Source organism: Electrona antarctica (genome assembly GCF_951216825.1).
Source record: "Electrona antarctica genome assembly, chromosome: 22".
NCBI classification, from domain to species: domain Eukaryota; kingdom Metazoa; phylum Chordata; class Actinopteri; order Myctophiformes; family Myctophidae; genus Electrona; species Electrona antarctica.
The window spans coordinates 4,906,036-4,918,430 of NC_136805.1; the positions used below are offsets into that span (position 1 = coordinate 4,906,036).

Genomic DNA, 12,395 nt, shown 5'->3' on the forward strand with positions numbered 1-12,395 from the left:
AAGACGAGTCTACCTAGCCAAAGATCTTTAACGTCAGACATTACGTCAGACCACAGCTGATCATGCTATATAAAACCTTACACCACTCAGTTCACACGGGTGTGATTTTTAATTTATTTAAATATACCTTACTGATGGTGTAACGTACGGTGTAACCCTTGACTGTGATGTCTCTCCATCATGCTGTATCTCCCCCCCCCCCCCCCCCTCTCACCCACCCACTTTATAATCTGTTTTTAACTGCTGTTTAACTGTCTTTGGTGTCTGGATTTCCCCAGCGGGATCAATAAAGGTCTTATTTTATCTTATCTGTACAGATCATGGAGGAGGATTGTGTCAACAGCTCAGCGTCTGCTTCTGAGCAGAAGATGGACTTGTGTTATTCTGGTTCTGAACTGACCACTACACCACCTCCATCTGCTCTAGCTTCTGTCGAGGCAGCATCTACTTCTAAGCCGAACGTGGAAGGGACTAACGGTGTACCACTTACCTTTAATGATTCTCCACAGTATAACGACATGCCAATGCCACGTATGTCCGACCAGAGCGCAAAGGGGTCCTTTTCTAAGACAGTGCTACGCTGCAGTCTCTGCAAAAAAGCACTCAAAAAGGTGCACAAAGGCTTAGGGAGAACAAGGATATCAGCGATGGTTGATTTGAAGACTGCGCAAATACTGTTTCCCCATCTTTCACCGGAGGAGTTTATATGTAGAGATCCGTGCCAAAAGTGGGTAACTTCAAAAACAAAGCCACTAATCCCGTCAAAAACGAATGGGAAGCGTACGTGGATCGGTTTTTCTGAACAGAACATGGAGGAGGATTGTGGCAACAACATCCCATCTACTTCAGAACAGAACATGGAGGATTGTGTCAACGGCTCAGCGTCTGCTTCTGAGCAGAAGATGGGTTATTCTGGTTCTGACCTGACCACTACACCACCTCCATCTGATCTAGCTTCTGTCGAGGCAGCTTCTACCTCTAAGCCGAACGTGGAAGGGACTAACGGTGTACCTCTTACCTTTAATGATTTTCCACAGTATGACGACATGCCAATGCCATGGACGTCCAAACAGGCAGTGCGATGCTGCAGTCTCTGCAAAAAAGAAAGTTTTGTGAGAATAAGGATATCAACGATGGTTGATTTGAAGACTGCGCGAATACTGTTGCCCCATCTTTCACCGAAGGGGTTTATATGTAAAGATCCGTGCGCAACGTGGTTGCATTAAAAAACAAAGCCAATACGCCAGTCATACGCCTATAAATGCAAGCGCACCTGGATCGGTTTTTCTGTGAAACCCTGTAAACCGAACATGAACAGAGTTACCGCCGTCGGACCATCTGCTTCTATGCTGAACATGGCAGGTTCTGTCAAGAAACCACCAACGCAGAACATGGGAGCTTCTGTCGAGGCAGCATCTACTTCTAAACCGAGCATGGAAGGGACTGTCAGTGCACCACTTACTTTTAATGATTCTCCACAGTATGTTCATGTTGTCGTTCCCAGGCTGCCTCCTGTGCTACCTACCAATTGGAACGTGAAAGATCCTGCCACTTCAATGCCATGTACGTCCGAACAGAGCGCAGAGGGGTCCTGTTCTGAGGCCGTGCGACGCTGCAGTCTCTGCAAAAAAGAACTCAAACCGGTGAAACATGGTTCTGCTGGAACAAGGATATCAGCGATGGTTGATTTGAAGACTGCGAAAATACTGTTGCCCCATCTTTCACCAGAGGAGTTTATATGTAGAGATCCGTGCGAAAAGTGGGTACATTCAAAAACAAAGCCACTAAGCCTGTCAAAACATGAACGGAAGCGCACCTGGATCGGTTTTTCTGTGGAAAAATGCCCTCTGCCTCCAGCGTCTTGTAAAAACATGATGATGGATCATGATTATACAACGGCAAACTCAGGTTATTAATAATTATTCATTATATAGATATATATATATATATATACATTATGTCTTTGGTCAGTCAGTCTGTTGGGGGGCAGAGCCTTAGATATAGACAGAGTTACGCAAACTGCGTTCACTTCATGGGGCCAGTCCAATGGTGGCTCTCCTACATGGACTACGCATTGAGTGTGGGGACAACCAACTGGGCCAAGTCCTGGACCGGAAGTAGGCAGAAATGCATTGGACTCAGGCAACAGCCCAGCTTTAATGATCTTAAATCCCTTTTTATTTTAAATTGTTTTGTAGTAATCGTACATCATAAACATTAAAGAGACTTAAGTTGTTACTGTACAATACTTTAAAACAGTTGTCATGTTGCACACATGCTTAAAATAGCTCTTGTTTGCGCCACCCTCGTTGAAAACAATGTATTTCCAACTCTAGCTTGGCTCAGTCAGTTCAGGCTGCATGAACAGAGCTCGAGCGCTCGGGTTCTGCCCCCTCAATATCGTAACTCTTCTATTAGTGGTGGTTAATTGAGAGGTCTCTGACCTGGTGATTCTTAACTTTGACTAGTCTTCTTTTATTTGTACTTTCTTTGCATAATAATGCATTTAAAAAAACGTTGGGCTCCAAGCCTCCAACTTGCCTCCCAGTGCTTGGCTTAGATTATAAGCCTCGTTCTAAGCCTTAGAACGAGACCTATAGGTCGGGTGGAAAGAAACCTTACTTTTATATTTATTAAGTTTGTTTTTAAATGAAATAGTGAAAATAGCGGATATACAAGCTCACAGGGGGCGTTCTGCCTTTATTGATAGATAGATAGATACAGTAATCTAACAGGAAATGGGGGGGTAGGGGGTTGACACGCAGGAAAGTTTGGGGGTGGGAGTTGAACCCACTCCCGAACATGGGGGTCCCTCCCTGGAACAAAATATTTGGAGATGGCGGTCTGTGGCCAAATTTCATATCATTTTGGGGTTCCTGCCAGTTTGAGCAACGATGGCAACGAACATACATTGTTCAGAAAACTGAAGTAATTTTTAGAACCGGCCTCCGGTCCTAATAGGTTAACGCCATTCATGTTGTCTGTCCAGTGTCCACATCGGATGGTCCATCTGCGGCTCCAGCTCCATCTGCAGCTCCAGCGCCATCTGCATCTCCAGCACCATCAACAGCACCATCTCCAGCTCCCAAGAAGGTGGGAACAATCAGCCGAGTGATTGCAGCTATAAGACATCGCAGAACTGTTGCTGCATTAAGACTACTGCTGGAACTGCCATCTGGTCCTGCTGCTTTCAACAAAGTGCTCCAAGAAATCATACGCAAAGAGGTAGGGTTGTCACCATCACGACATTTTAGTTGACGATTAATTGTCATACAAATATTAGTGATTAACGATTTAATTGTGTTCTTTCTTGGCATTGAACATATGAAGACAAATCCGGTTTCTGTTTGCCTTTTAAGCTTTGAAGTTGCACAGGTTAGATATCACCTTTAAACTAATGGCCATGTAATTGTTTTTTGAGGAAATTAATTTTTTGGCCTGGCCACCTCTGGTAAAATAAGGATCATGCTGATGTTTGAAAATATATAAAATGTTGGCAACATGGAAACAATTTTGATGATTATGCAACCATACAACAATCTCAATCTTTTGTCCTACGGTTTTGTGACCAAAACATGAACAGTTTAACCCATTTTGACCTGACATCAGATTCTAAAAATGTCATCCTGACAGTTTTCTGAAAAAGCTACGTTTCTATGTCAGTGGTTCTTCGATTTTTCAAAAATAGCAGACCTACAAGCTTGTAGCGCGCCACCGAGTGGTGCTTGTAGATCTGCTATTTTTCAATACCAAAAGGGGTCTCACCCAAAATGGGTTAAATAGCCCGTCTACAAACTAACAATGCCTTCTGAGCTCGTAAATCTGCTATTTCAACTTTTTTTGTTTGAAAATATATGAAACTTTGTCAACATGGAAACAATTATGATTATGCAACCATACAACCTACAACACATGCACCATGATACAGTGTTCGCTTCTGTACGAGTCTGTCTTGGGGCATTACAAATAAATAATTGATAGCACACCAGTGTGCTATCAATTATTTTGCACCATATGATTGCTATAGGCCTGGAAATTGGGTAAAAATCCCTATCCCTGTTAAATCCTGTAGATAGTGGGCCCCAAAATATGAATCTTAACATTGAAATGATGTCATTATCTTAAAAGAAAGCTGTGTGAATATATTGATGTTTTCTTTTTAATATTGTTTACAGCTTAATAAGTTGTCCAGAGAAAAGGAGGGACCTTTTAAGAAGCAACTCACTCCTGAAAACCTGTCCTCGTTTTCTTGGAAGGAGACGAATGCGTGGGTCGAGGAAAAGGCACCTCTCACTGTTCAGTGCCTGCGGTCGATGTTCCCACAGGCACAGGCAATCACAGGACAACATCAAGTTCAAACTGGTAGAAAAGAGCACAGGTGTGTAACTTTCTTAATGATTAATTTATTAGATATTTAGATTTGTATATACATTTTACCTATATACAGTAGTTTCACATTTAAGGTGCAATCAGTGATGCTGACACTGATGATCAGTATAAACAATGGGAAGCCCAAACACTGAAAATAAGAAGTAGCAATGCAATCGAATACAAAATGTAGTTGTAAAATTAATTGAGTAAATTCTATTTTTTATTGGGTTAAAAAAAGAAGGATGGAGGTGTGTAACCCTCTTAATGACATGATGATTTGTGTATTTTGTATCGAATGAAGAGCTCTCAATGAAGTCACTTAAAGATGCTCCAACTTTATTCCAAACGTACATATTTATTACATTCCAAACTGAACACCGTTTTCACCTTTGTCAGACTTAAACTTGTAGAGCTGAATACTTGGGCAAATAAAAAAAAAACACACAACCCTGCTGCCTTGGCCTTGGAGTGAACTGCTTCAAGTTATGAACATGGAAAAGGTTAAGAAAGTCCCCCAGAAATCTATAATTCTAGTTATCATACCACAGTCCAACCTTTGCATTGTGATTGGGTGAGTGACAGCACTGTATCACACTGTATATACTCTAAAACAAACGTGCTGGTAATAACCATGTCGGTACTGTTTAAAAGAACATGGCACTAACTTTTGAGACTGATGTCTTTCTAATAATCACCGGTATGAAAAGCAACATATGAAGCTAACTATGTATTTATTTTGTGTTGGCGTGTAGGATAATGACTGAAGAGGAAGCTCAACAGCTGGTGGATAAGAGGATTGGAATGACCGTGTCTATCGCTCTGTTCACCAGGAGCTGCAAAAATACATATTTTGTCCAGTCTGTCATTGGTGTTGAGATGTGGAGGGAAGGTTGTTCACAAAAGGTGTTCAGGATCATGAATAGCCTTGGAGTCTCCCAGTGCAGAAACATTTCCAGGAAACACATAGACCGACTTCAAGATGACCACGATAAAGAGGTCAAGCTGTGGAAAGGACAGGTAGAGGTGAGTGAGAGGAGACCAATAGGATGTCAAACGAATACATATTGTAAAAAAATTAAATAAGAGAAATTTGTAACAATATAAAACGTACTAATGAGCCGCTGCTTATGCAAACACACACACACACACACACACACACCACACACACACACACACACACACACACACACGATTAAAATTGAATAATTGTTTTCATTAAACACCTGTCCATTCATTTCTTTATGTTTAGAACGATATAAGAAAGAGAACTCTAGCCAAACAAGTACTTCCTACTCGTTTGGCTTACTCTCTCACTTGGGACCGAGTCAAGGTAGTACTTTAACTTTCACGTCATATTGGTTTATTATTACCATATTGTTTGAATTCTTCCCTAGCAATCAAACCTCATATCTTCCCATAACAGATAACATCCCATGCCAAGCATGAACGTCTAGGAGGAAACAAGCCCACGATTTGGGCATTTCGCTTTGCCCATAGAAACCGCATACCTTTCGGCTATCTACAGGGGCCTCAGAAAAAGGCAGTTGAGGTGTCACCAGACAGCATCCTGCCATCCAAACAGGTACACATCCTTTAAAGAAAACATACACCTGGCCAGGCTGACCATAAGCTTGCTGTCATGAAAATAAATGATATTTTCTTTTTTTTCATGTTAGACATATGAGGCACTGCGGCAGCGCATGAAGACAATTGTGATGCGCATAATTGTTGACAATCTCACAGCCCTGGAAGGATTGAGAAGCAAGGTTGTATGGCACATTCCCCACTTATACTCCGAGCAGATGAAGGAGAAGAGCAACGTTGTAAGTCGACAATCACTCATTAACTAACGCAGTTCAAATCCCATGGAAATCCAACCTGTATTTCTCTAGGTGACCGTTTCTGAAAACAGGGAATCATGGCTTTAAATTGACATTGGTTTTGACCCACCAGTTGTAGAGATATTGTCTTATAGAGTAATTAATGTCTTGCCGAAAACACTCTTCTCTAACATTATACCTAGCTACATGTTTAAGCATGAATTTCATATGTCGATTTCAGTTCTGACATTTATTTCAGACAAGCTCTAGTTAGTATGTGAATAGTCTTCCTGTGCTATTAACTCATTTTAGTTAGTATTGCCGCCATGACTGTCTCTGTATCAAAAAGACTCACAGATGTTCCCCGCTTAAAACCCACTTACACTCACTAACCCTAACGTAAGCGGGGAACATAGAACCTGGGGAACATAGGGATGTACTGACATGGGGAACATAGAACCTGGGGAACATAGGGATGTACTGACATGGGGAACATAGAACCTGGGGAACATAGGGATGTACTGACATGGGGAACATAGAACCTGGGGAACATAGGGATGTACTGACATGGGGAACATAGAACCTGGGGAACATAGGGATGTACTGACATGGGGAACATAGAACCTGGGGAACATAGGGATGTACTGACATGGGGAACATAGAACCTGGTGAACATAGGGATGTACTGACATGGGGAACATAGAACCTGGGGAACATAGGGATGTACTGACATGGGGAACATAGAACCTGGGGAACATAGGGATGTACTGACATGGGGAACATAGAACCTGGGGAACATAGGGATGTACTGACATGGGGAACATAGAACCTGGAGAACATAGGGATGTACTGAAATGGGGAACATAGAACCTGGGGAACATAGGGATGTACTGACATGGGGAACATAGAACCTGGGGAACATAGGGATGTACTGACATGGGGAACATAGAACCTGGGGAACATAGGGATGTACTGACATGGGGAACATAGAACCTGGGGAACATAGGGATGTACTGACATGGGGAACATAGAACCTGGAGAACATAGGGATGTACTGAAATGGGGAACATAGAACCTGGGGAACATAGGGATGTACTGACATGGGGAACATAGAACCTGGGGAACATAGGGATGTACTGACATGGGGAACATAGAACCTGGGGAACATAGGGATGTACTGACATGGGGAACATAGAACCTGGGGAACATAGGGATGTACTGACATGGGGAACATAGGGATGTACTGACATGGGGAACATAGGGATGTACTGACATGGGGAACATAGGGATGTACTGACATGGGGAACATAGAACCTGGGGAACATAGGGATGTACTGACATGGGGAACATAGAACCTGGGGAACATAGGGATGTACTGACATCGGGAACATAGAACCTGGGGAACATAGGGATGTACTGACATGGGGAACATAGAACCTGGGGAACATAGGGATGTACTGACATGGGGAACATAGAACCTGGGGAACATAGGGATGTACTGACATGGGGAACATAGAACCTGGGGAACATAGGGATGTACTGACATGGGGAACATAGAACCTGGGGAACATAGGGATGTACTGACATGGGGAACATAGAACCTGGGGAACATAGGGATGTACTGATGACAGACAGATAGTGAACTGTGCCTATTCTCTAATGGGTGTTTTGTTTATTTCTTACAGGTCAATCTTGGGGCAGTCCCTGTGGACCCGAGCACAACGGAAGGAGATAGTGAGATAATGGGCAGCCTTATTGAATATGTTCCAACTTTATATAATCGTCACAAGGGGAAACCCCACCAAGTGTTGTGCTGTTCAGACGGCCTAAACGTCGACACGACGGAGGAGCCCAGTCAATCAACAGCTCGACAGATATTTGAAGGGCTTGTGGACGCGCCGCCCAGTCGATCAACAGCTCGACGGCGATTTGAAGGTCTTGTGGACGCGCCGCCAGAATATCACAAGGAATCCCTGTGTTACCAGGTGACAAACTATAAGTGCTTGAGTTGTATAAATGTACGAATGAAATTAATTAACTATCGCATAACTTATCTAATAATAATGAGGGCCCTCAGGTGGTTTAGGGGTGAGTCTAGAGCCAAATTCCAATACACAAAATCTCGGCCACTCACACTTGGTCACTCCAGCATGGTGGTGTTACGATGAAATTGGTGACCTGCTGAAATATGTCACAATCGTGTAGACAATCGCATAATGTCAGTGTCCGAACATAAATCATTGCAGTTTGTTCATTAGCAGAGTTCAACGTATGCGGTATTTAGTCCACGCATTTAAAGACTTCCATGTAAGTTGTGTGAAGTTCACAAGATGGTCACATATTTCGGCAGGTCACCAAATTCACCATAATTTGTGACCGAGTGAGTGAGTGGCCGAGATTTGGGGTATTGGTATTTGGCTTAGGGGTTCAAATCCACCACGGTGCATACAGTTTGGCCGAGTGTTTATACAAATACGAAGTTGGTTCATGGGTGGGAAGCCGGGCTGGGAGGGTGATGTTTGTCGATGTACTAGTGGCTGCTATGGCGGCGCCTGTCAGAGGTGCTACGTCCTCCCGGTGGGTGCTCCTCACTGGCAGGTGAGCCAGCAGTGGTGACACAGAAGGGACGATCAATTGTCTTAATGGATTAATCTGAAGAACAATAGAGTGTAAAAATAAGGTTGTCTAGTTTTGGCAATTATTTATCATCTCTTGAACCACAGGACATTACGAATATGCTATTCAGTGAGAAGAGTCTGGAGGCTCGAGGATCTCTGTCCCAGCTCAAATCAGTGTTTGCAGTGAGAGGCCTGTGTATTGAAGGGAAGGTCAAGGAAACAATCCAGCATGTCTGGGATGTGGATTTCATCACGGTAATATTCCGAAAGTGTGCATTGCATTGCTTTAATTTCCCTCCAATTCATATAATGTTTCCATGCATGTTCTGCAATACATCACCTGAACCAAAGACAAATGTTTTTGTTTGTTTGTTTCCTACAAAGTTTGTGACGTCCGCTTACATCACTTTATACGCTGCTACCGAGTGCAACCTTGACACTGTTGATCAGCAGCCGTCAGACTTCCCCACAGACGCTGAGGCCCAAATGGAGTGGCTTAGTGGACTCGCACACAGACTGGTGGACTTGGTGTGGATGCCACCACCTCAAGAAGACATCAATGCTGCTGCTGCCACTGCAAGTCTCTCTGAAGTAAAGAAGAGTGATTCCTGTTTCTGTGGAGAAGGTAGGCAAAGAAGAAGTTATAAAAAATAAAGAAAATCTAATCTAGATGCTTCAGATAGTACAGACTTACAGTATAATTATTAAACAACTCCTTCATGAGAAAAGGAAATAAATAAACAACTCTCAAGTCTCAACCCAAAGCAGCCATTGTGCGAACATCTTGCCACCACTTTTGCACTGAAGGTCACGAGTCACGAGGGAGAGAATTGTTTCAAAAAACACTCATGAACCATAAGTCTTTGCAAGGCAGGTCCATGGGATATGCATGAACATAATTAGGCAAATGGAAAATCTTGACACTTGGTCCAAAATCTGATTCTGGACCTATCAACAGCACACTTTTTGTGATTCTGTGGAATATATGTCAGATAGTACTTTGTGATTCTGTGGAATATATGTCAGACAGTACATTGTATATCAAACTTAAATCCGTGTCTACTTCACTCTAGAAAAAGCAGGTGAACCATTAGTGCAGTGCTGCAGCAACCTTTGTGGAGGTGTGTGGTTCCATGAAGGTTGTGCTCCGATGGACACGACAACCGATCCGAGCGTCACTCAGGATTGGTTCTGCAGCCCAGAGTGTCAAGAAGACGGCACCTACATATACTGTTACTGTAAAGAGCAACGAGGGGGACAGATGGTACAGTGTGCACTCATGGACCAGTGCAGAAGACATGAGTGGTACCACAAGGACTGTCTGAGTCTGTCAGAACAAGAAAATGCTGACTCTGAGGAGTGTAAGAAATGACTTGTTGTTCTTTCTGATGTCCTGTAGTGTTGTCCGCCTAGACTCCTAGGCTAGAATAATATGTGACTTGTAACTTGATTTTGACTCGACCATCTGTGACTTCAGACCTGAAGGTTTTATGACTGGACTTGAGCCTTGACCTTTATGAATTAAAAATAGACTGAAACTAGAATTACCTGAAGTAAACTATTTGATAATGATCACAAGTAAAGTTCTGTAGACTTTAATTGACATCACTACTAAACTGCTAACCAGTTAAGTGTAACGGATATATCGTCGCTATTTGTGCAGAAAACTTGAATCTCCAAATCGGTTACCTTTCAGGAAATGGAACATAAATGATCAGACTGTGAAAATGGAAGGTCTACATGCTCACGTTGTTAGTTTGTATAGTTCACTACTTTTGCTTGAAACTCTTGTACGACGAAGTAGGGCATGAAGTGTAGGGAAAACGCATGCTTTTTAAATATGGATATACAAGGTTTCTGCCTGACAGTGACCGTATATTCCTGAGTACATTTGAAATATAATGTGCTTTACAAAGTGCTTAATACTGTTCCTTTTACAGCTACATGGTACTGCTCAGAGATGTGCTTCATTGCGTCCGATACAGACGACCATGTGCTCAACTACACGAAGGCTCTTGTGTGGGAGGGGCTTTACAACATGACAAGACGAGATGCTATCAGAGAGGGTGATGGAGAAGCCATGACAGACTTCTGGAAAATGGACATGGTTCTGTTCTGGGCTAGAAAACACCTCAAGGATTTCACCACCTGCCATCGAATGCTCACCGGTAGGACTTAGAAAATGTTGCTATGGGCATTCTGTCACTGTAATAACGATTACATTAATGGGGTCCATCTTGTCTGAATAGGGATTGAAGGATTCTACCCAGAGCACATTAGACAAGACCTGAAGTGGAACCGTGTGGCAAACCTTGAAGGAAAACCTGGAGGCAACATCAGCTTAGACTTAGTCAATGAGTTCATGAATACTGAATTCAAAGGTATGTTACTGAACTTATATTTGCTAAATAATGTCAGTTATGTAATTTGTAGAGTCACATTTGAGATAGTTCTCATTAATACACCATCAAGGGTCCCTGAAGGTTCAGACCCTGATGTGACTGAGCTGTACTTCTGTTGTAGAGTCCTTGGCACGTGTGAGCTACCACTACACCAATGACATGATGAAGCAGTGTGGAATGATGGCAGGAGCACTTGGAAGTGAGGCAGATCGGCTGCTCGTCTCGCCAGGAGCAGGAAACGGCAGCGGCCTCACAACGTCCCTGCCCTCGTCGCACGCCTACAAGAGAAGAAGACGAGCTGACATTGCTAAGTTTGTGGCCGAGTATAAGAGGGACCACCTCTTCAGGTACATTCCTGGGAGAGCACACCAGGGCTTTGAGAAGTTTACTTTCCAGCAGAAAATCCCAAACCCCAAGGTAATGGGGACGACGATGAGGAATCTCGCACGGCACATGGACCCGCAATCATGAGATATCGTCCAATACTAACGAAAATAAACACCACTATTCACCTCGCATTGTGTTGGGGATTGTATTCATTATGTAAAGTCAAGTTTAATTGTATAGCACAATGTACGTTCAATTTGCTTCATATTAAAAGACAACAAAGTAAGCTGGAGTAAGATGGAGTGTATTTGACTTAGAGATGTCCCGATACTGTATCGGGAAAAGTATCGGATCGGCCCTTTGTCATATCGGGTCATATGGGTATCAGCGAATATGCCAGTCTAACCACCCGACACAGGGTTAAGGGGTTGACACTATGGCAGGTAAATAAAATGTTGGGACATGTGGAGTTTGCGTTGGAGTTGCCCAAACTGCAAGTGCACATTTGAGTGAGGAGTCACAACACGAGATATAGCTATAAACAAACGAAATTGAGGTATCGGGATCGGAAGCGAAAAAAGTATCGGGACATCCCTATTTTGACTCGTACATTGTTTTAGCCCCACTAGCACCTTTATGGATGACTATGTCGGTCCCTCTCTGTCCGTTCACCACCTTTTACACCTTTTTTGCCACCCATGGCCTTTCCTTCAAGCACCACTTTTTGGAAAGTCAAACTTTACACTTGCACATACACGCTATCTCAAAGTTGAATGTGCATATTGCCATGACATTTGGCAAGCAAATTCATGCTCCCTAGAACATATTATTTAATGAATGAGGCTGAATGTGTGAGC

General features: G+C 43.0%; 1 protein-coding gene across 1 annotated transcript; it reads left to right on the forward strand.

Moving 5' to 3' along the window:
• The first annotated feature begins 314 nt into the window (after positions 1 to 314).
• LOC306915949 (uncharacterized protein) lies at positions 315 to 11,727 on the forward strand. The gene is made up of 14 exons (XM_079493624.1): positions 315 to 1,908; positions 2,990 to 3,225; positions 4,176 to 4,378; positions 5,124 to 5,394; positions 5,621 to 5,701; positions 5,795 to 5,953; positions 6,048 to 6,194; positions 7,877 to 8,176; positions 8,915 to 9,064; positions 9,194 to 9,434; positions 9,883 to 10,170; positions 10,750 to 10,977; positions 11,059 to 11,190; positions 11,333 to 11,727. Exons 1-14 carry the CDS (start codon positions 1,311 to 1,313, stop codon positions 11,680 to 11,682), a joined length of 3,384 nt encoding a protein of 1,127 aa, XP_079349750.1. The 5' UTR covers positions 315 to 1,310; the 3' UTR covers positions 11,683 to 11,727.
• Positions 11,728 to 12,395: the final 668 nt, after the last annotated feature.

Bases quoted from the DNA above. Each gene is read 5' to 3' on its own strand.
- LOC306915949 (XM_079493624.1), top strand. From the start codon at position 1,311: ATGAACAGAGTTACCGCCGTCGGACCATCTGCTTCTATGCTGAACATG. The intron at 9,435-9,882 runs GTAGGCAAAGAA...ACTTCACTCTAG, and splicing joins TTCCTGTTTCTGTGGAGAAG to AAAAAGCAGGTGAACCATTA. The intron at 10,978-11,058 runs GTAGGACTTAGA...TTGTCTGAATAG, and splicing joins CTGCCATCGAATGCTCACCG to GGATTGAAGGATTCTACCCA.